Here is a 23738-nt window from a genome sequence, read left to right on the forward strand (position 1 = left end):
CCAAAAGTAAGAAACCTGTGCCCATGTGTCCAGAGAGTTCCGAATGATTATGTCACACTCATTTCTCAGATGAGAAAATGGACGCTGTGATGGACTGAGTCAAGATTTGAATCCGGGATGTCTGGCTCCAGACCCACACTCCGGCGTTTTATGTTTGCTGGGACTGGCCCGTGTCAGTAGGCCAAGACTTCAGGCTGCCCAGGCATTAGGCTCAGGGTCACAGGGATGTCCCCACTTCCTTGGGGCCTCCAGACTGGTCTGTCTGGGCGCCTGCCCTGGCTAACCCCCCTGCCCTGACTTGGCGGGGCCCCAGCCGAGCGTTTCCTGCAGCAGCTGTCTCTCACCCGCACTTCCGCATCCAGGAAGTATCGCTCCTTTGTCCCTCCAGACTTGCCTGCCCCTAGCGTGTGTTGCCAGCCCCAGCTCCCCGTGACTCATCCCCCTCCCTGCCCAGGGTCCCAGGGGATGCACTGGGAGGGAATCAAGGTCGATTGGGGTGGGGTGGGGTACAAGCTGAGATTCTAGATCACAATTTTTAGGTTGTTTATTCCACTGGTGGCTATTTGCTTTTTTTGTGTGTGGAGTTTTTATGTTTCAGGAATAAGGAACCAGGAATGGGGTGACTGGGTCAAAGCGTTGGTGCATCTTTACTTTTTTTTTAAATCCTCACCTGAGGACATTTTTCACTACTTTCAGAGAAAGAGGAAGGGAGAGAGAGAAATACCGATGTGAGAGAGAAGCATTGATGGGTTGCCTCCCGTACGGGCCTGGACTAGGGAGCGAACCCACAACCTAAGTATGTGCCCTGATAGGAAATGGAACCCTCAACTCTGGTTACAGGCTGACATTCCAACCAACTGAGCCACACTGGCCACGGTGGTAGATCTTTACTTTTATTACATGCTGCCAAACTAATTTCCAGAAGAGCTATGACAAGATTTGCATTTACGCTAGTCCTTCAGGAAGATGTCCCCACCACCCCCTCACCCCTTTTTTTTTTACATCTTTACCAGCAGTAGGTTTAAGGAACTTTAAGGGTTTTTTTCCAGTCTGCTGGGTACACAGTGATTTTCCTGTGTTCCTCTAATGTGCTTTCCCCAGCTACCTGATCATGGTTGAAGCGCTCCCAAAGCAGACGGGTGAACTTTCTGACATCCCATCTTCCCACAAACAGAACAAAACAAATGGCCTGAGACTTTGTGATATTGTTCCTGGAATAATTTTGGCAAGGAGGAGTTCCTGCAATTCACGGCAGGCTGTGGTAACCTCAACAAATGTTGTCAAGACTTGGGGGGATCTTTGCAAATCTAGAAAAATGAAAGCTGCAAAAGGATAATCTGCTCCCTAAGAATCTGCTTTGTGAATATCTACTGTCTTAAACACGAAATTGACAACAGTGCTGTGTCTTCCCACACGCAGATGCTCAGACCATGGGGGAAGCTGGTGTCCCCCAGAGTTGTTCCAGGTGTTCTGGCCCCGGGTCTTTGGGGCAGGCGTTCTCCAGCTTTCATCTTCTTTCCAGACTTTTTCTTACTCAAGGCCAGGTGGTGGTGTTTCAAAGCATGAACCATGACTCTGGAGCCTTTGAAGGGATTGATAACATTTATTTAGTGCCACTAACATTTTATAGGGACCACAGGCGGGAATGGGGGAGAGGGAATGAAGGAGCTGTGCTCTTGCCAGCCGTGACGGGGCCAGTGGGCTCATTCGCCCTCGGACCAGATGCTCGCTCCCTGGCATGCAAGGAGGGTCTGGAAATTCTCCCCGGGGACGGAGGTGAGTGTCTTCCTGTTCTCACTTCGCCAGGCCTGAAGGGCTGCGGGTGAGGAAGTGTTGGGGAGACGATGGAATCAGAAGGTTGAGGGAGGGGAGGGGCGCAGGGCCGCGTGTGTACGGGGGTGTGATATTGGGCGAGGGTTTGGCAGAAGTGTGTGGGTCATGTGACATGTCCGTGTGATGACATTACCGTGTCTCCGTGGGTTGCCATCGTGGCATCTGTGGGTGAGGGATCGTGTGGTGCGGGTGTGGGCTGTGAGAGTATTAGGGGCCTGGGTGGGGAGGTGAGCGTGGGGTACAGGCCAAGGGTGCCCACTATGGTGTGTGTGTGTGGAGGTCGCCTGACTGCAGCCCTTGCCGCGTCCCATGCCGTAGGCGTCTCGCTGCAACAGGTCTGCACACCGGTGGGTCGGGACCACCCCTCAGTCCTTGGGGCCTGGAGCCTGCTCAGCCACTGGGGCAGGAAGGAAACGGGAATGCAGCAGTCAGAAGGGCGAACCTTGCTCGGGCTTGCCTCCTCCTACCCCGGCCCCTTGACACTGCCAAGGACTCTTCAGCTCCTTCGGGGTTCAGTCCCCCAATGGACTCCTACTTGTTGAACGCCTTTGGGATGGCGGGCCTGAGACACGGGCCTCTTCATTGTACAAAAGAGAAGGCTGAGGTTCAGAGGGGCCCCCTCCTGTGCCCCAGACCTCTGCTGCAGTCTGTCTGACTCTCGTCTTTGCTCCATAAGGCCCTGGGGGTCCTGGGAGTTTGCCTTGCCCACACCCATGCCCACACATTCATTCCCAGGAGGGTTTTCTAATGAGCGGCCCCTACTCACCTGCTCTCCAGGGCCCCACCACCACCACCCAGGACGTCGGGACAGAGCCTGATCCTCTTGATCTGGACTTCAAGGCTCCATCCACTCTTCCCTACCAGGCCTCCTCTCAGGGACTCAGAGCCCACCACAGTTCCCCCAAATGCCAAGGACTGTCATCCCGCTTCTACTCCACCCTACTTCGTGGGAGCCATCCTGCTGCTGTTGGGAATGCCCTCCCCCCCCAGCCCCCCTCCTCCCACCCCCACCCCTCCCCCCACCCTCCCCTGCCTGGCAAAGGTTCTCCTGCGGGGTCAAGGGTTGGCCCAGAGGCTGTTTCCTGGTAGGGGAGGAGGGGGCCACAGCCAAGTCCGCTTCCGCTGGCCCCCTCCCTTCCTTCCCTGGCTCTTCCCTGGGGCCCTAGCCTCACGTTCCTTCGCTGGCTCTGGTCCACCCTACCCAGCTTCAGCCTCTGTCTGATGCGCATGCTTCACTCACTCCTGCTGGCCCGTCTATGGCAGGGAGGGCCGCCCAGCCGTTTTTCACAGACCAAGGCTCCTGGACTCCCATTGCTGACCTGGACCAGTGCAGTCGGTCGGCTTCACGCTGATCCCTGGCTCCCGCCTTCACACGCCTGCCATACCAGAGGGTGCTGACCCCTGAATCAGGTCACACCCTCCTCTGCTGACAGCAGTGTCCTCACCACAGAGCCCTGCCTAAACCGTCCCCTTGTCACATCCTTGATCTCACTCTGCCCCCTTGATCCCTGGGCTCCAGCCACATCAGCCTCCTCACTCAAACTCACCAGATGTGGCCCTGCCTCAGGGCCTTTGCACGGACTGTGCTCTCAGCCTGTTGCACTCTTCACAGGAACGTCCTCCCCCTCAGTGGCTCCTCCCTCACCTACTTTGGTTCTCTGCTCCAGTGTCACCTCAGGGAAGCCTGCCCTGCTGCCCCTACCCCCATCCCTGTTCTGTCTTGCCCATCACCAAAGGGCCTTATAATGACTCATTCGTCTGGTTTATTATCTGTCCCCATGAGAATGTGAGCCCCATGAGGGCGTGAGTTTCTGCACCTTATTTCCACCCGTGTCTGGCACCCAGCAGTGGTTCCAGAAATACGTGTTGAGTGAAAACAAACTGTGACTGCGATGGCAACGAGCTCGAGCAGCGCTCGCCATGTGCCTGGTTCAGAACCAGGGCTCAGCTCCAGTCTCTGACCTTCCACATCGAGACTCTCCCACCTCCAGCCACGTGGCCCCTAAACCAGTATTTCTTAACATCTCAACTGTCTGCATCTCAACTGTGTTTTCTTTCAATTCATTAAATTGACCTCCACTGGACACCCAGTCTTACCAAGCGTAGGAAAGGTCATGCACTCGCCATTAGTAGAAAATGACCCTAAAAATGTGCAATGAACAAGCAGGACCTGGTGCTCAAGCCCTAAAAATGCTGGGCCCTGGGCCTGCCCTCGCTGTGTAATCACGAGAGCGTGGCACGTGGGTGGGGACTGCAGGTGGGCGAGTTAGCCTGGTGGAGATTTTCTCCAGGTGCAGAGGAATACGACTGAAAAGGAAATCAGCTCCTAGATTGCGGGGTGGGTGAACCGATGCTGGACCTCAGGCCTGGCTCCTGATTGGGTGCACCTAAAATTTGGATGTTGTGGTTCTACGGCCAGGGATTTGCCTGCGGTTACCCACTGAGTGGCTGGCCAAGCCAGGACTTGGACCCAGAGCAGATGGCCCTGGCCTGCGTGTCCCCGGCCCCTTTCCCAAGGGAAGGAGCCCAGGGAGCCAGAGGCCCTTCCTGCGACCCTGCAGAGAGAAACAGGAGGGGCCCAGGCTGAAGAGGGCATTGTTTTCTTAGCAGGGGGACGGCATTTGGGGTAAACAATGTCAAGAGCTTCCCCGGTCTCATCTGGGACCTGGACAGGCCTGGCTCCGGCACTGACTTGCTGACGCATGACGCCTGGGCTGAGCCCTTCCCTGGGGCCTTAGTCCCCTCTCTGCGAAATGGGGATAAGAATAGAACCTCCTTCCTTGCCATGATGGCTTCAAGCCAAGATGGAGAAAGGAAACCTATCTGCTCCAAGCGGGGCTTCTCCCTACCCTCTTGCCCCGCTCTCTGCAGGCCCCTGAGGCTGAGGGGCTTCGCCCAGGCAGAGCCTTCGGAACCAGGAGACCAGTTCCTCAACGGGGTGAACTCCCAGCGGAGGGGGTGCGTAGTGGAGAAGGAGGCACCGGTGGCGAACCTTGGGCTGTTGAGGACAGACGCCTGGACCCAAGGCCCGTACTGGGCGCCCTGAGGTTGAAAAAGACCCAGGTGGACAGTAGTCCGGTGGTGAAACCACAGGCTTTGGGGTCCGAGGGATCTGACTTAAAATCCCGGTGCCTCTCTGGATCTTGGGTCCTATATGGCAAATGGGACTGAGGATCCCTGGGTCTGGGGCTGGCGGCGTGTTTCTGAAAGGGGGTGTGGCCCCCTCTGTGCCTCACTGTTCATCCAGAACAGTAGCTCACCCACTGAAAGGCTGAATGAGTTGACAGTGCAGAGTGCTAGACCTGTGCCAAGCTCACACTAAGCACCTAATAATTGTAGGCTCTCTGTCACTCAGCACAGCTTCATCACTGTCTCTCTGGTCCCCTACTCGGAGGCTCTTGAGTGGAACCGCATGCATCTTGGTCACTGCTGTGTCCTCAGGGCCCAGCATAAGGCCTGGTACACAGTGGGCACTCAGTTATGGAAGCAGCAAGTGTGAGCTAAGCCTCCCTCCACCCTTAGTCCTGAGACCAAAGCACTGAGACTGAACATTGCAACCTGTGCAGCGCCTCACCTGGATGGGGCTGCGTGGCCTGCAGAGAGCTGCTGGGACTCCAGGATCCTCTTCTTGAATTCCTCCAGGCCAGCTGGGTCTGCCGAGAGAGGGGGTTAGGCCCAGCCTATTGCCTTAGGGGCCCCTTCCCCTGGTCTAGGGATAGGCAGCATCCCCCCTTTCCGGCTCTGCCCTCACTCACCGATGGGTGGGGGATTGGGGGCAGGTCCAATAGGTCTTGGTGCAGGCCCTGTCTGCGACTGTGAGAAGAAGGTAGAGGGAGGTTGGTAGACGCTGGGACCCCTGAACCAGAGTGCCGGGGAGATTCCTGCCCCTCCTTGCCCTTGGAGACCAGCTCTGAGGTCCTCCCAAGGTGGAGAAATGGACAGGTGCACATGGGGGACACAGGTGCTGAGGGATGCATAATCATCACCTGTGCCCACTTGCCCTCCAATGGCTGGGGACTCCAGGGACTGGCTTTGCTTGGCAGCTCCCCAGAGACCCCACTCTGCAGGGCTGGCCTGCCACGACCCCCACTGAGTCCATCCACCCAGTCCAGCGCCCCTCCACACTGTAGTCGGCCCACTCTGTACACCCCTGGACCCCAAGTCTTACTGCCGTGCCTCAAACACCCTTGAGCCAATCTCCCCAAACCTGAAATCCAAAACCAGTTCTGAACTCATATTTCTTAAAATCCGATCACAATATGAAAATGGAAGCTTCATTAGAACCAACCCTGACCCAAGCACAATCCCAAAGGCAAACCCGATCTGATACAACTTTAGACCTAACTCTGACCCTAGCCCTTCAGCTAGACCCAGCCACTATGAAAAATCCACCCCCAATGCCATTGTCCCAGCCCTGGGGATCCGCCGTGGCCGCCCACAAACATGTTCCCAAGGTCACGCTCAATTCCAACTCAACTTAGGCGCCCTAGCCTCTACCTGAAACAGAGCTCCCCCCCAGCCCCCCCCCGTCAGCATCTACACAGCTTCTACTCTAGATCCAGCCTTGAGCCTCACCCCAACCCCAATGTACCCCCATCCTAACCCAGGGTCACCTACTTCCTCACCTCAAATATATCCCAGCACCAGCCCAACTCAGCTCGCAACCAGCCATCCGAAACCCGCCCCGACTCCAGCTCCTAACTCATGGTCAGCGTCGATCCCTGCTTCTCCTCATGCCCCTGAAATCCTAAATCCACTTTGGCCCCAAACTTCTAACCATCTCTAGACCCATCAGCCACCTACACCCACTGAGCCTCAACTCCAACGTCAATGCTTCAACCCAATCCCGACGTCACTGACATCCTAGATTCACGCCCCCAGCCCTGACCCACCGCTCCCGTGCATGCAACCCCTGACCCACTTTTCAACCTTGCCCTGTAACCCGAACCCCAAACTCAATCCCCATTCTAAGACTAGTGAGATGGAACCTAATCTTAACCCAAACCAATTCTAGACATGGCAGTCACCCCGAACTCGCCTTGACCCAACGCTAAACACAAACTCAACATGCACACCGAGCCCTTTTCCAGACCTGCCTGAACCCTCGCAGTAACCCCAGCACCACTCGCAGCCCTGACCCATTGCCCCAGATTCTCCGACTCAACTCAAACAGTTCCCGACCCTGACACCAGCCCTCAGTGAATCCCCAGTCTTCGCCCTAAACCAATGTTGAACCCTTCCTCAGTGTCATTCCCAATTTTAAACTCCACCCCAATCTTAATGCCAACATGTGGATACATAACCATAATTCTTAAGCCAACTGTACACTCAATAGCCCCCTATGTGTGACCCTACCCTAAATTCTAAGTCCACCCTCAATGCCTCAACTCAGCCCGATCACAAAGCAACTGATACTCTAGGTTCGCCCCTCACTCAACCCTGGACCCGACAGCCACCCAACCTCCAACTCCAATCTTTAACCCTGCACTCTCCTCCGGCGTTGATCCCATTCCAAACTTGGCCCCTATCCTAATGTCAGCGAAACTCTGAAGTGAGTCCTAACTAACCCAAACTCAAACCAGCCTCAAACCCAAGTTAAAGATCACCACCAATTTGGCCTCTAGGCCCACCCCAGTGCCACCCGAATCCAGGGCCGCCAGCCTACCTTGGCCTTTATGCAGGTGTCCAGGGCCGAGTTTCTGACATCCAGCTGCATCTTAAGCTGCATAATCTCCTGCTTCCTCTCCTCCAGCTCCTTGGCCAGGCTGTCTCGCTCCTTCCGCAGCGCCGCCTTATCCTCCAACGCTAGCTGGGTCTGCTTGGTGCACTCGGCCTGGAGCTTGGCCTCCCGGGCCTGGGCTTCCTTTTCCGCCTTCTCCTTGGCCTCCTGACTGGCCCGCAGGCTCTGCTCGACCTCCAGCTTCTGACGCTGGAGGTCTGAGTTCTCGCGGGCCACACGCTCAATGCCAGCCCGCAGGCTCCGCGCCAGCTCCTCCACTTTACTGCTCATAAGGGTAGGCATGTGGTCGCAGGTTCTCCGTATGGAGGCCAAGTCCAGGCCAAGGGGATGGTACGAGTTGTAGCTCAGTGTGTCGAGGGAGCGTGGGATAACAGAGTCCCTCCACAGGTTGCGCAGGTCCGCCTCAAACTTGTCTTTTTCCAGCGGGAGACAGAGGGCCTGCACCTTCTGCAGCTGGTCCACAGCCAGCTGTCGCTCCTGCCGCAGCTGCTCCTGGACCTTGCCGCACTCAGCCAGCTGCTCCTCCACCAGCCGCTTGCTCAGCCCCAGACCATCCTTGTCTTTGGTGCACAGAGCCTTCTCCTTGGCCAGCTCCACCTCTAGCATCTTGGCCTTCTGGTTCAGCAGGAGGAGTGAGGCTACAGGTACAGGATGATAAGACTCAGGAAAGTTGGGGGGGCTGCCAAGGAACTGGGCGGGGAGGCCACCACCCTGTCCCCCCGCTGCCCGGGCCACTCACTGTTGTAGCCCTTGTTAGCCTCCTTGAGTTGTTCTTGGCATTGTTTCTCGCTCAGGATAATGGCAGCCATGTACCTCTGGTTGTTCACGTAGACCACCTGCCCGGACGGGACACATGACAGAGCTCAGAGGGGCCTGTGGGCCCCTTGACCCCGGGCTGCCCAGATCCTCGGCGCCGGAGCCCCGGATCCAGCACCCAGATGGCCTAGTTTTGCCCAGTTCATGAGGGCATGGCTCCTGTGTAGGGAAAGCTGGTCTGACCTTCAAGCATTGTTACAATTAATACGATTTGGCAATGAAAAGGAAGAAGGCACTGGGCCAGGCTACAGTGTGGACGAACATTGAAAACACGATGCTGAGTGACAGAAGTCAGTCACAAAAGGCCACGCAGTGTCAATTCTATTTAGATAAAATGTCTAGAATAAGCAAATCCTTAAGAGACGGAAAGCAGATTAACCGTTCCCAGAGGCTGCAGGGAGGGAGGAGTGTGGAGTGTCTGCTAAAGGGGACGCGGGGTCTCCCTTTACGGTGAAGAAAACCAGTCTACGCTTACTTGGGGTGACGGTTGCACAGCTCTGTGAGTGCACTAATAATCATTGAACTGGACGCTTTCAGTGGGTCCGTCATATGGCACGTGAATTAAGCTTTTATGATTCAGCAAAGGCCATGCCTTCCGAACTTTGGAACAGAACCCCCATAGAAATATAACAAGTAAATATATGAAGAGTACAGGGGGGTTGTCTTCCTGTCACTCCTTGTCCTGAGGAAGCTGGGCCTGTGCTAGTGCCCTGGGGTCGGGGGGCACAGGAACAGCTCGGGAAGATTCAGTCACCTCTGCTTTCACAGGCCCGAGCCAGGGAGGGGGGAGGGGGCTGCAGGGGGAGCCGGAGGGAGTTGGAGCCGAACACGAAGTGAGAAAGAGGCTGTCATCCCGTTAGAGCAAGTGACCCATGTCCCAGGTGACCCTGGGCAAGTTAGAGCAAGTGACCCAGGTGCCAAGTGACCCTGGCACCTTGACACAGGTGGCAGTGGGCAGACCTTAAAAAAAGTCAGTGAGTCCGGGTCTCCTTTCTCCCCTGGATCTCAGGACGGGAAATGCGGCTGCACTTGCACACAGTTGAAGAAAAAGCTGGTTCCTCAGCAGTGACAGGACTGGGGAAAGACCAAGGTTCATATCTGCCACCAGCAGACCCTGGGCAGAGGGAGAGCGGCTGGGGCAGGCCGGGGGCTGCCCCACAGCCACCAGCACCCTCCCTCCGGGGGTTGGGGCATGGGACCCAGGTCTCCTCAAGAGAAAACCCTTAGGAATCCAGCCCAGAGGAATTTGTCAACTCGAAGGGAATAAAAGACTGTTTTTCAAAATTCAAAATTGTGAAGATCCAGATTCTGAGATCCCTGACCTTCTGTGACGGAGCCAGAGTTCCGGGCGCTTGCGCGGGGCTCACCCTCACGACCCTGATTCCCTCCTCTGACTCATCGGCTGGACGGTAGTGCGCGTCCTGGCTGATCCAGATTCCCAGGAGGCGAGACAACTGTGGGCCCACCCGACCTGGGGCGGCGGGGCCTGAGGAAGTGCACAGCCCTGCCCTCTGAGTCTGATGGGGCACGTGCCCCATGCTGGAGGTCTGAGGGGGGACCCACCCTGCTTAGTCTGAGGGGGGACTCACCCCCTTTGGGGGTCTGATGGGGGATTCTCCATACTTCCCAGGGGGCCTGAAGGGGGATTCTCCCCATTTTGTTTGGCTGTGGCATCTGAAGGAAGACTCATCCCGTTTGAAGGCCTGACAGGGAGCGATCCTTCCCTGGGGGTCTGAGGGGAGACCTGCCCCGCTCTGGGAGTATGTGGGGTATCAGTCTGCTCTGTAGTCTGGGGAGGGACTCTCCCCATTCTGGGTGTCTCAGGGGCACCTAAACCCATTTGGGGGTCTACGGGAGACATGCCCTGCCCTAGGGTCTGAGAAGGGGAGATGTGGCCCTTCCTGGGACACTTCTGAGGGGGTCTCTCTGTCCAGTGAGGAGGGCTGGGTGGTCTGAGGATCCAGCAGAGGCTTATCCCCTCCCCCGCCCCCAGACCCCCACCTCCCACACCAGCCAGCCAGGAACCCTCCTGTGGGAAAATTCTAGGCTATCCCCACCCAGCCTTCCTCCCCATCCCAGCCAAGGCCCAAGGGGACAGCCCTCTGCTCAGTGTCTCTGGAACCAAAACCTCCACAGACAAAGCACGTGTGTGGCATGTGTGAGAGTGAACACGGGCAATTGCCCAGTGAGTTGGACAGGAATGCGAGGGGGTGAGTCTCTGTGAGACCCCTCTGCCTGCCGCTGTGACTTTTTCCCGGGGGCCGCCTGTTTCTGCCCCCTCAGGAAAGCTTCCATTCTGCCCCCTTCTCAAGCTTCCACTTCCCCATCTGCAAAAGGGCTTAGAGTTTTCTCCCTACCTCTCGGGCTTCAGCAGTGAGACAATATTTCTAGAGCAAACACTAGCATAAGACAAATATAGGCCATTCATACTTATTACTAAGAAAAGAAGCGAACGTTCTGAGATTTTACTCGGCCAGTTCTTGGGTGCAGTGTGTTTGCCGCTGGCACCTTCTGGGTGCTTTCTGATATTAAGTCGTGGGCTCAGGGCTGCCACCCAGTTACACTTGAATTCCAGATGGATAAGGAGTAGTTTGGTTTTTAGTATGTCCAGATATTGCACGGGACATACTTGTACAAACAAAATACGCATTGCTGATCTACTAGGGCTCCTCATGCAGAAGGTGGGGCCTGAGCCTCCCCATCTCGTGGATGGGGAAACTGAGCTCAGAGAGGTGAGGTGACTTTCCTGGGGTCACCAGGGCCAGTGTGGGCCCTTGGCCTTACCCGGTCGGCCTGGCACTGGCGGAAGCTGGCATTGATCCGGTCCAGGTCTCGGCGGGCGCTCAGCAGCATCTGCATGATGGCATCCTTGGCACGGGCGGTGAGGTTGAGCTCCTTGGACAGGTTGGCCTGGCTGGCCGTGAGCCCCACGACCTGGCTGTACAGGTCGTCAGTCCGGCGCTCGGCGTCCTGCAGGTTGGACTCGGTGCTCCCGTGCACGTTGCCGTAGACCATGAAGAGGACCAGGCCCAAGATGATAAGGAACTGGATGAGTGAGACAAAGAGGAAGAAGTAGCGCAAGTAATACCAGCAGCCGTGAGAGCTGGCCCCAGCCCGAGAGTAGGGCCCTCCGTGCTCCACAGCCAGGCCCATCTCTTCCCGGGGCTGCCGCCTGGTGCGCTGGCGCTGCTCGGCTGGCTGCTCTGCTTTGGGCAGTGGCTGTGCCCCTTCTGGACCCTGCCGCCCACAGGGGGGAGTGTTTATATTACTCGTCTTAATACTTCCTCTGCCTGGCTCCTTCCTGGCCAGGAGGAAACAGGGAGCAGTGGGTTATCTCAACACTCCCACCCAGGCTGTGAAGGGAGGGTGGGGCGGGGGTGAGGGCGGCGGGGGGAGAGGGGGTGGCCAAGGCCTGCCAGCCTCTCTGATTAACATGGGGTGAGGCACCAGCTGGGTGACCAGGCTTCCACGACCTCTCTGAGCCTCAGTTTCTTCACTGGGCCCTGCTTCACGCCCGGCGCTGTGTCCAGCGCTTGCAGCAGACACACTCCTGTCAGCGCCCCCATCCTGCAGAGGAGGAAAACTGAGGTACAGGGAGGAGAAGGGACCACCCCTGGGTCTTACGCTGTTCCTTCTCCGTGTTTGCCTACCTCCCAGCGGGCTGACTGCAGATGTGTGCCCACCTCACGGGCTGTGTCAGTTAAGTGGGCTGAACTGAGCAGAGCGCTTAGCTCACGGAGGGCTGGTCTGTGGGTAGTGGTGCATGGACGCCCCAAGTCGTCATCCCACCCGATCCCGGCTCACACAGGTGCTTAGTAAGCGTGCTGGGAGCAGCAGCACGACAGTAATGAACTTGGAGCCAGGGAGAGCTGGTCTGGCTTGTGTGAGCTCGTGGGAGGGGCTTCTTCTGTCTGGGCCTCAGCTTCCCTATCTATAATAATATGGGGTACACACGATGCCCAGTCACAGGGCTGTGGGGGGAAGCTCTTGTTATTATTACTATCACTTCCTTCTGGAAGCATTATTTTGGGGCTCTGTGAGATGGTGAACAGGAAGTGCCAGATAGGTGGGAGCTGAGCCTCACTGGGGGTTACCCCCAGGTGGGCATGGAGGAGAGTTTGGAACCAAGGAGCAAAGAGTTCTGGGTGCGCGCCCTCCTGCTTGTCACCCCAGAACCAGGAGTTTCAGAGAAACCCCCCATGCTGGGTGATGCCAGGCCCTTCCATGAGGCAGCATCCCTAGCCCAAGCTGAGAGGGGTCCTCAGGCTTGGGGAGACAGAGTAGGACACAGCACATAGCCCCCTAGGGTCGAGGGTGACAGGAAGGAGGTACGGGCAGAGGAGAAAGGGAAAAGGAGGAGGCAAGGAGGCTGGACCCTGGTTGGGTGACAGTTGCTGACCACTGCCCGGGCGGGGGTGGGGGGCACAGCAGGGTGAAGGCTGCCGCAGGGGGGCCCACCCCCCATTAGCCGGTGTGGTGGAGTGGGGGTGTTGAGAGCGGGGAGGGGGCTCCAGGGTGGTGCCCATCAAGGAGGCAGGAGTTGTGTCGGGAAGGAGGAAGTTCCCAGGGGTAGGCAGGAAACCCCTGTCTGACCTTTGGTGCTCGGAGCTGCCCAGTGATTCCTGATTCCCAGACCCTTCCCATCTGGTTAGTGAAGGGAGGAGGGTTGGGGGCTGCAAGTGGTGCCCAACCAGTTGTTCTTCGAGGTTGGCCAGGTCCACACAGAGTTCCCCCCAACCCCAGCAGGTGGGAGAGGTCATCTTCCATCCTCCTTAATGGGGGCCCTCATAGGCAGAGTGAATTCATGAGCTGTGGAGTTAAGTTCTGGCTGTGCACTTAGCACTGTGTGACCTCAGGCCAGTGATCTCCTCCTCCTCCTCCTCCTCTTCCTTGAGCCTCAGTTTTCTCCTGTCTAAAACAGAGGCAAGCCCTGGCCCAGTGCTCAGTTGGTTGAAGCATCATCTTGAAACACCAAGGTCATAGGTTCAATCCCTGGTCAGGGCACATACCTAGCTTGCACGTTCAATCCCCAGTTCAGGTATATACAGGAGGCAACCGACTGATGTTTCTCTCTCTCTCTCTCAAAGCAATAAAAACATCCTTGGGTTAGGGTTAGGATTAAAAAAGTGTTTAGCCCTGACTGGTGTGGCTTAGTGAGTTGAGCGCCGGCCTGCAGACTGAAAGGTTGATGGTTCAATTCCCAGTGGCACATGCCTGGGTTGCAGGCCAGGTCCCCAGTTGGGGGGCATGCGAGAGGCAACCGATCCCTGTATTTCTTGCACATCGATGTTTCTCTCCCTCTCTTTATCCCTCCCTTCCCCTCTGTCTAAAAATAAATAAATAAAATCTTTTTAAAAGTAATGAATTCTTAATAAAAAAGAATAAAGGTATTAAATATACACACTAATGTCTTCGTATCAAGATAGAAAATAATATTCGATTTCTTTTTGGAAACTTGGTCTCACACCCTTTATATGTAATGTTCCTTTTTCAAATAACTTGTTTTAATAGATTTAAAAACTTAACTGATTTTTTAGAGAGAGAGAGGAAGGGACAGGGTGGGGGGAGAAAGAGAGAGAGTGAGAGAGAGAAAGAGTGAAGAACGTCGATTATGTTGTGCCACTTACTTATGTGCCCACTGGGCCCTGCGACCTTGGTGCATCATAACGATGCTCTAAGAACCGAGCTATCCGGCAATAGCTAGATCTTTTTAAAGGTACTCAAATGTGCCTTAAGTTTTAATAAGATCCTCTATACACACATTTATTTGCTACTACAAATTGAAATAGCACATCCAAAAATATTACAATTCAGACTTTTGAACACCAGAGCATCTAGTCAATGCGCCTTGCATTAATTATGCTCAGGCCAGACCGCTCAGCGTTTTCTTTCTCTCTCTTTTTCTTTACATTCCTTCCACATAAATTACGTGCTTCCAATTCTTGATGTTGGGTTTCATGCTTCTTAAACACACCGGCGATACTTAAGACTTATTAGTGCTTCTTTTGGTCAAATAAAAAAGTGGGACTGAAGTAGACTGAAGTCATTCAAATACAAACTACATAGATTCCTTATCGTTTCTGGTGCGAAGGAAGACAAAAAAGAGATATAAGAAAAAAGGCGTGACGGACCTTATCTTGCAGGTTAGCATGATATCGGCGTATGGTCTGTCCTAGCACAGAGTAGCTCTCCCAAGCTGCTGCATAATGATCCTCCAATTACTAGCAAGGAAAAAAAGACAGTACAACAATTAGGGTTAAGGCTAAATTGACTCCATGTCACAATTATACTCCACGCTAATATTATTGGAAGGATCTCGATGATACAGGCAATAATGGCGGCTACATCTAAATCTTCTGAATCTTGATTCAACCTCAATGCCCCTCCCCTGGGGGTCTTTTCAGAGAGGAGTCGGGTGCGGTATCTAATGACCTGTAACACCGTTGCATCCTTTCTTTCCGAGCAGTTGCCAATGTCCTTACCCCATGCTTCTTCCTACAGAGTATGCTTTGGCCCAGCCCCAGTCCCAGCCCCTGTAAGTTCTGTCCTGCTATTAGGGTGAATATTCTGGTAGAAGGGAAGGGGATTTGGTACTGGGGTTGAGTCAAGTTACTGAGGTTCTTTGCTAGACCTTCTGAGGCAGGTTGAGAGGCAGTTGAATCTTCTTCCGTGGACATCTGAGAAGGCTCTGTAGTTGAGTTGGGTTAAGCTTCACTGGTGAGTCCACTGGAAGTCTAGATGCTCCTCCTAGATCCTCAAAAGGTTTCGAGCAGAAGGCGATGCTTGAAACTCTCAAGTTGCACCCTGGCTGGTGTGGCTCAGTGGACTGAATGATGGCCTGTGGATCGAGGGGTTGGTGGTTCAATCCCCAGTCAGGGCACATGCCTGGGTAGCAGGCCTGGGTTGCGGGCTAGGTCTCCAGTTAGGGGCACACGAGAGGCGACCACATATTGATATTTCTCTCCCTTTCTTTCTCTCTCCCTTCCCCTCTCTGGAGGTAAATAAAATATTTAAAAAACAGCAACAACTCTCAAGCCCTGGCTGGTATAGCTCAGTGGATTGAGTGCCAACCTGTGAACTAAAGGGTCACCAGTTCAATTCCCAATCAGGGCACATGCCTGGGTTGCAGGCCAGGTCCCCAGTTAGGGACACATGAGAGGCAACCACACATTGATATTTCTCTCTGTCTCTTTCTCCCTCCATTCCCCTCTCTCTAAAAATAAAGAAATAAAATCTGTAAAAAAGAACCTCTCAAATTGCTACAATGTAGCTTGTAAAGAACCATATAGCCCAGAAATAGCAAGAAAAACCTAAATTTCAACACAATGTAGTGAAATATAGAGGTAATCTCAGCTAGATTTTCTTTTTTTTAATAAAGATTTTATTTATTTATATATATTTTAAAATTTTTATTTATTTATTTTTAGAGAGAGGGGATGGGAGGGAGAAAAAGAGAGAAACATCAATGTGTGGTTGCCTCTTGCATGCGCCCTACTGGGGACCTGGCCTGCAACCCAGGCATGTGCCCTGAATTGGAAATGAACCTGTGACCCTTTGATTCACAGGTTGGCACTCACACCACTGAACCACACCAGCCTGGCCTAGATTTTCTTTTCATGGAAAAACTGATGACCTCTATTTGCTCAACGTTATGTCTTTGGGATCTGTTTATTCCTTTTGTCTCCTGTTTAGGTTTTCACTACATACAATACCATAATAATCATCAGTGAACATTTAGACCATTTCTATTTTTTTCTCTAAATTTTGTTCCAATGAACAAAATAAGATTTGATAGCAAATCCCCACAAATGGAATCACTGGTTCCCAAAGCAGTCACGTTTTGCATTTTGACGGTCGTCATCAATTTGTCTTCCAACAAAGTTGTTTCCATTGTCACCCCTGCCAGCAGTGTCTAAAATCTCTAAAAACAGACTTTCTGAACACATTCTGCCTGTGTCCCCGGCCAGAAAACCCCAGAGGCGGGAGGTGTCCTTGGATTCACACGTGGTCAAATGCATCAGCCCTGATGAGCGTTCAGTTTTTTTCCTGAAAACAATTTGTTATGTTCACAGGAAATTTTGTGCGTGAACCTATCATCTGAATTCCCTCAGAGGTTCATCCCAAAGTTTGGCTTCAATTTTAAAGTTTTGAAAAATTAAAAACAATCAATTTGGTTTCATTTGTTCGGGCAGAGAAGGGAAAACTGTCACGAGGAAGTGAACTCTGTCACTACCTGAAAACAGACACTGAAGTCCTCCCCGTGACATGAGGGGTTTTTTTGGTTTGTTTGTTTCTTTGTTTGTTTGAGTTTTTTTTTTTTAAGTTTTGGATAGTCTTTGAGGAAGTGATATTCCTGGTAAAGGAGAATTTCAACAAAGTTCAGAAAACCCTCCACCTTTATGCCAGTGTGTTTGGGTTTTGGTTAAACTCAAGTGAGATTAAGTTTTGTGCTTTTGAAGGTGACAGAGAAAGCAAAGAGAGCCCTTTGGAGAGGAACAGTCTGTTTTCTCTGGGCCTCCGTGTTCCTGGCTGAAAAAAAGTCGACCCACTTTCTTACCTGGAACTGGAGGGCTAGTGAGGTCAGCCTGCTGCTGTCCCAGGAGCTCTGGGCCCACAGCTGCACCAAGGTTTCTCATTTCAGTCCCCCCATTCCTGCCTCTAGCCAGGAGGGAGGCCCCAAGGTTACTATGGATAGGAGGCCAGGGTAGGGACCTGGAAGGCGTGCCAGGGCTGCAGAAATAAAGAGAGACTCAGAAACAGAGAGACTTTGAGTGGTAATTACACAGGTGGAGAGACGGGGCAGAACAGAGCAAGGTCAGGCCAGGGGCCTGCCCTGAGGAGTGGGAGGCAGGTGGCGTCCAGGAGGCAGGACCCACCAAGGAGTGCTGTTTGCTCCCTTGGGTGGCTGGGGATCCTTGGTGCAGCCAGGGCATGGGTCTGTTCTCCCTAAATCACCCTCAATCCTATGGGCCTCCCCAAGGGTTTAGAGTCCTCTCTCCCTTTCCAACTCTCTCTCCGACATCGGATCTGACTGTGCCTTTCCTGCTCACACACATGCCATGGCTCCCCACTTCCTTCCACCTGCGGAACTGAGTTTCAGGTGTTCCACAGGTATGGTCAAGATGGAGCCAGCAGAATAAGTGAATAATAATGATAATGTTTTAGGTCCCATGAACAGCCCTGAGCCCAGCCCTTTACGAGGATCAGCTCTAGGACCCACAGACACACAGTGAGGAGATCTTAATTAGACAAAGGCCAGTCTCCTGGCTGCCTCCAGAGGGAGAAGCCATTTCCTGCTCACTTCTGGATTTAGGACAGGGTTGGGGGCCTCTCAGACCCACCCTTACTTAGCCTCAAGCTCTGTACCCTCACCATGCGGTAGATGGGCAGCAGGCTGGGGCGCCCCCTGGTGGCCGACAGTGGAACACAGAGGCGAGATCTTCTCATTCCTCCCCCCAGCCTTGCTTCCTCCTGCAGGGCGGGTCCCTCCAGTTCCCTGTCCAGGTGGGCCTCTCTCAGGTAAAGGCCCTGATCAGGCACCACCAAGCCCCAGGTGGGTCGGGGAATAAGGGGCATGACTGGCTGAGGAAGGAGCAGTGTTCTACGGGCTTCCACTCCTCTCCACCCACCAGCCTCTTAAGAATTCTTCAAGCCCTGGCTGGTGTAGCTCAGTGGATTGAGCGTGGGCCTGCGAAACAAAGCGTTGCTGATTCGATTCCCAGTCAGGGCACATGCCTGGGTTGCAGGCCATGTCTGTAGTAGGGGGTGCATGAGAGGAAACCACACATTGATGTTTCACCCTCCCTCTCTCCCTTTCCCTCTCCCTCAAAATAAATAAATTAATTAAATATTAAAAAATAATAATTTTTCAAAACAAAATTTAATGTTTTAAAAGGTAATACATATGCACGATTTTTAAAATGCAAATATTACAAAGAGATATACAAAGAAACATGAGGCTGCCTTCCCCACCAACGCCTAGGCCGCCCCAGAGGCCACAGCTGTGACCAGTGTTTCCTAGAAACATTAGGATAAAAGTCTCCCTCGGGTTATTGCTTTCCTGCATTTTACATCGTGTGTCTTGCAGAAGGTCTGCTTTGGCCTTTTTCATAGTTGTACAGTATTCTACCATGTGAATGGGAGGACACTCACTTAACGTCCCCAGTTGGCTGACATTGAGGTTGTTTCCAATTTTATGGCAATTACCAAGAATCTGGTAATAATGTCCTCTTCCTCCCTCTCCTTTTTAAAAGTACATTTTGGCCCTGGCTGGTGTGGCTCAGTGGATTGAGTGCCGGTCTAGGAACCAAAGGGTCACTGGTTCAATTCCCATTCAGGGCACATGCCTAGGGTGTGGGCCAGGTCCCCAGTAGGGAGCGCATGAGAGGCAACCACAATTGATGTTTCTCTCCCTCTCTTTTTCCCTCCCTTCCCCTCTCTAAAAATAAAAATAAAATCTTTAAGAGTACATTTCAAATTTTGAAATAACTTTAGATTTATTGGGAAATTTCAGAGACAATACAGAGAGTCCCTGAAAAGCCCTCACCAAGCTTCGTCCATTGTTAACATCTTATAAACCATGATTCCTTTGTTAAAACTAACAAATCAACCTTAGTATATTACTATTAACTAAACTCTACACTTTGATTCACCCACTAAGTGTTTTTCTGTTCCAGGATCTAACCTAGGACTCTGCATTGCATTTACTCGTTCACTTTGCAGCCATGTGAGTGTAGTTATAGACAGTTGCTGGAAGAGGAATCGATAGATCAAGTGGTGCTTGCACTTTAATGTTGAGAGATTCTAGAAAACTGCCCTTTCGAGTCGTTGTGCCAATGAGCAGTTCCACCTGTGCTGCGTGGGATTCTTGTTTTTCTACAGCAGTGCCAACACAGTGCATTTGCAAAGTTTTAATTTGTGTTTGTTTTTATTTTTGCCAAACTAACTGGTGGAAAGTGGAACACATTTTTTCTCCAATTTACATTTATTTTCTAGGAGTGAAGTTGGGCATCTTTTTTGGTATGTTTCTGTGAACTTTGTCCATTTTCCTATGAGGTTTTTTAAAAAATTATTTTTATAAGAGCTCCTTACATAATATGGAAATTAGTTTAGTCCTGGGTATAAAAAAACTATCTGAAATGAATCTTTCTTTTCTTTCAAAGGATTTTCTAGCTAGTTGTTTAAATATAGAAAAGTTTCAGTACATTCTTTTGAGTTTTCTATATATAATCACACCACCAGAAGTAATACTGTAAGATTAAATTGTTTCTGATGTGTTCCTGCCAAAAATGCCAACCTGAAATTATAAGGAAACACCACACAAACCGAAACTTGGACTCCACAAAATGACTGGCCTGGGCTTTTAAAAAAATTCCAATATTATGAAAGGCAAAGACAAAGCACTCCAGATGAAAGGAGATGAGAGAGATGTGACAAATAAAGTGTGTGAGCCAAAATAACCTTTGCTATAAAGAACATTACCAGAACGGTTGGCAAAATCTGTGTAAAGTCTGCAGATTAGATAACAGTGCTTTCTCAATGTCCATTTCCTGATTTTCATAAGTGTACCATAATTACGTGAGAGAATGTCCTTGTTTTTAGGAAATGTAAACTTAAGTAGTTATGGGCAAAGAGACATCATTTCTGCAACTTTTTAATAAAAGGAGAGAGGGAGAGAGAGAGAGCGCGTGCAAAGTTGATAAAAGTTAACATCTGTGGAATCTGGGTGAGGGGTGCCCAGGAGTTCTTTGTACTCATCTTCCAATTTTTCTGTAAGTCTGAAGTTATGTGAAATATAAATATAAAAGACAAAAATAACATGAAATTGTGCCACATGAAATTGTTATTTCAATAAATTTTTGATCTGTATAAACAGTGCTTTCTTATCAACCTATAAATTCCCTTCCTCTTTTCTACTAATTGTGTCTTATTTCTTTTTCTTGTCTAAATGCATTGGCTAGCACCTCCCAAACTATAGTAAACACTTGATAGTGGTTCTCTTCTCCTTGTCCCTGAATTTGATGGCTTCTTTTCAGAACTGTTTTCTCATTCGATCCATTAGTATGATGAATTTTATTAACAAACTTCTGAATACTGAAGCATCCCTGCATCTCAGGTATAAGCCACCTTTGTTGTGGCATATTTTACTCAGTTCTCTTTGCTAAAATTCCACGTGGGAGTTTCGTACCATTCTCACAGGAAGAGTGGTCTGTAGTTTTCCTACTGTGCTCTTTGACAGTTTTTGGTGTCAAGGAGAAGCCAGCTCTCTAAATGTGATTCCAATTACTCATTTTACAAAACTGAGGCCGAGAGGAGAACTGACCTCTTCGGGTCACCCCTAAGCCAGGGCTGGACCCTAATGTCTGTGGCATGAGGGCAACGTTATCCTTAGAGGGGACTTAAGTCCCACATCAGCATGATCTCGCTGGGTGACTAAATGGGCCTGTTTCTTGTCTGTAGAATGCAAGCACAAGATGGTCGGGGAGAGAGCATCGAGTCTCCTTTCTGTCTCTGTTCAGAGCAGCTGGTCTAAAGCTGAGCGTTGATGGATATCGATCGGGCACCTCATCCAGAGTGAGCACCCCTCTACACATGTGCGTCCCGGGGCCGTACAGTGTCTGTCCGGGCCTCCAGCCCACATCCTGCTGGAAGCTGACTCACCCTCGGGTGCGCCGGCAGCCCCCAGAGGGCCTGGAGCGGGAGCGAGAGCGAGAGCGGGCGCTGGGCCGGGGCCAGGACCCAGAGCGGACCCGAGGGTGCGGCACTCTGCGCTGGGGGTCCGTCTCGGCTTCCAGGGCTTTACTGCCGGGAGGGAGGAAGGGCCGGTCAGTACCCGGACCCCCGAGACTGCCGGCACTCTTCTTCCTTTCCTGGGAACCCCATCCCCAGGATCCCAATCCTTTCTTCACCCCCGGCCATTCCGGGGACCCTTCCCCAATGACTCCTAGCCCTTTCTCCCGAAGCTCTGCTCCAGATCCCCCGCCCCTCCCGCGATATTTCTTTTACCTTGCACTCTTCCGCCACTCTCCCAGGGCCCCCAAAATGCGTCCGAACCTAAGAACCCATGCCTGCAGAGTGCCAGCCCCAGCCTGGGGATTCCCTCTCCCAGAGCGCCCACCCGGTTCGCCACCCCTAGGTGCCCACTCCAGGTCCTTCACTTGGATCCCCCCCTCAGTCTTCTCCCCAAGGCCCCGCCCCTGCTCCCCCTTCACTCACACGCGCTCGCGCAGCGCCGCCTCCCGGGCCGCGCAGGCTCCGCTCTCGGCCTCGGCTGCGCGTGCGCGCCGCTGTTCCTCTTCCAGCAGCAGAGTTGACTCAGCGGCCACCGCCTCCCAGCGCGCCAGGGCTTCTGTGGGCGCAGCGGGTGCGGTGAGGCTGGAGACCAGGCTCCCAACCCCGCGCGCGCCGGCGTCAGAGCTTATAGTCTGCCTACTACTTGTGTGCTGTGCCTTATTTGAATTAAATTTGTGTGCTGTTTACCTGGACCTTACGTATCATTTGCATAGCATTTCGTAGGTTTGCATTGCTTTTGGAAGTCGTTCACATGGCGTTTGCCTATTTTGTTGCATTTGCGTTTTTGTGACCGTTGCATGGTATGTGCATTTCTTTCATAAGTTTTCGCGTTCGTTTGCATGTCGTTTACATTATGTTTGCGTAGCTGGGAACTTTCTAGGCTCCTCCCACCTCTAGCCCTGTCCAGCAGCACCCTTGCGCCCCAACACACCTGTCAGCGCCCCGTTCTCGGCCCCCATTTGAGTCCCCTGTGCCTTGGCCTCTTCCATCTCAATCTTCAGCATCATCAGCTGGGTCTGAAGGTGGCTCTGCGGAGTGGAGGGGAGATGAGAGGGCATCCTGGGAGGGCAGGACTGAATTTGCCCCGCCCTTTCTAGGGGAGACTGAGATAACACTGGTGTTCTCTGAGCTTTGTTGGAATGTCCTTTGGGGTTCTATAGTGTAAAACACAGAAATGGCTGCTGAAGTCGGGTATTGCGTGTTGACAGCTGCCTGCCTGGAAGGAGGTCTCCATCTAGGTCCACCGCCCCCCAACCCCAAGACACGGGGATGTGGAAAGGGTTTAGCTCTGCAGTTAGACTGGGGTTCCAGTCCCAGCTACATCTAGACTCACTGACTCAGGTTTCGAACCAACACAAACCCATCTGGTGTTTGACAGTGATTGGATATGTGGATCATTCATCCCCTATGAGACATTCTGTAAAGGAACTAGTCTGACCTTAGAGCATCTTCCATTGGGAGGCAAAATCAGAATTTGAACCAGGGCAGGCTGCTCTTAACTTCGGTTGTCCCAGGCCCTTTCCTTAGGCAGGCAGGAAGGGGGTAAGAGGTCTGTTTTGATTTCTAAAATTCACACGCTGCCCAACCTCTGCTGGGCCCAGTACACAGACATGCACAGTAGTTAATAAATGTGAATGGTTGGAACTTTGAGGACGGTTCTTCTGCAAGGCCTAGGAGTGGGAAGAGTTAAAGTATTTGAAGGAGGTGGCCAGGGGAACAGGGAGGACCTGGCTGGTACCTCCTCCAAGAAGCCAAGTTTAGCCTCCTAATTACAGGTGACATGAATGTCCTTTTCCAGAAATAGGGCTGGGACACTGGCTGGGCAGCGGGGAGAGTTGAGTGGGCAACTGGGGGAAAGGATAAAACAGGGCCTCCCCAGGTGGGCTCAGGGGTCTGGGGTTTCTCTAACCACTACTGTTTATCTGGCAAATAGCAGAGAACAGAGGGGCCTTCTAGATCAGAAGGTGAACTCAAGGGTGAACCGGCAGAGGAGTTGGGATTATGGTGCTAACCTCATTCACATTGAAGAATTGGGGAAACCCAGGCACAGGGGCGGGGGACAGCCCTGGGGGTGTGTGCAGGCCCTCTCTCTCCACATTGTAGATGCTCCAGCCCACAACACTGCTCACTTACCTGGCGGCCCTCACAGGCCCTTAAAGCCTCCTCCAGCTCCCGATGGACACCCTTGGCCTGGTCCAGCTGCCTGGCCAGAGCCTTCTCTCGTTGGGTAGCCTCTGCCAGCTTTCGCTGCAGCTCCTGGACCTCTGGCGCTGGGTCCCTGGGGGGCACTGTGGCATTGACCGCTGGCTCCAACTCTGGGCAGCGAGAGCCCCTGGAGGCCGCAGCAGCCAGATTCCAAGCCAGTAGGGCTGCCCCAGCCGCCGCCGCCGCCAGGAACACAGCAGCCCCGCACAGGGCGAGCACCCGCCAAGCCCGTCCCGGCTCTGGCCCTGGCTCGGCCATGCTGCCATCCACAGCTTCAGCCCCAGACGGCCACGAGCATTTAATTGGCACCTTGGAACGCCAGGGACACCCACAGTTCCGCCCAGCCAGGGGG

General features: G+C 52.9%; 2 protein-coding genes across 3 annotated transcripts; both read right to left on the bottom strand.

Annotated features, from left to right (window-relative positions):
• Positions 1–1589: 1589 nt before the first annotated feature.
• PLVAP (plasmalemma vesicle associated protein) lies at positions 1590–11671 on the bottom strand. The gene is made up of 6 exons (XM_024560992.3): positions 11174–11671; positions 8313–8409; positions 7499–8211; positions 5589–5646; positions 5408–5486; positions 1590–2230 (listed from the first exon to the last, which is right to left on the bottom strand). Exons 1-6 carry the CDS (start codon positions 11540–11542, stop codon positions 2224–2226), a joined length of 1323 nt encoding a protein of 440 aa, XP_024416760.1. The 5' UTR covers positions 11543–11671; the 3' UTR covers positions 1590–2223.
• Positions 11672–14528: 2857 nt separating this feature from the next.
• Positions 14529–23644, bottom strand: CCDC194 (coiled-coil domain containing 194). 2 transcript variants are annotated; one of them, XM_053911950.1, is made up of 5 exons: positions 23315–23644; positions 22113–22209; positions 21605–21737; positions 21050–21190; positions 14529–14610 (listed from the first exon to the last, which is right to left on the bottom strand). In XM_053911950.1, the coding sequence occupies exons 1-5, from the start codon at positions 23642–23644 to the stop codon at positions 14562–14564; spliced, it is 750 nt and encodes a 249-aa protein (XP_053767925.1). In that variant the 3' UTR covers positions 14529–14561. The 2 variants fall into 2 exon arrangements, 1 of the variants encoding a protein (XP_053767925.1); XR_011650358.1 differs by lacking the exons at positions 14529–14610; positions 21605–21737; positions 22113–22209; positions 23315–23644 and adding an exon at positions 21395–21560 and having other exon boundaries at positions 21055–21190.
• Positions 23645–23738: the final 94 nt, after the last annotated feature.

The sequence above is a fragment of the Desmodus rotundus genome, chromosome 9, assembly GCF_022682495.2.
Source record: "Desmodus rotundus isolate HL8 chromosome 9, HLdesRot8A.1, whole genome shotgun sequence".
In the NCBI taxonomy this organism is placed as follows: Eukaryota; Metazoa; Chordata; class Mammalia; order Chiroptera; family Phyllostomidae; genus Desmodus; species Desmodus rotundus.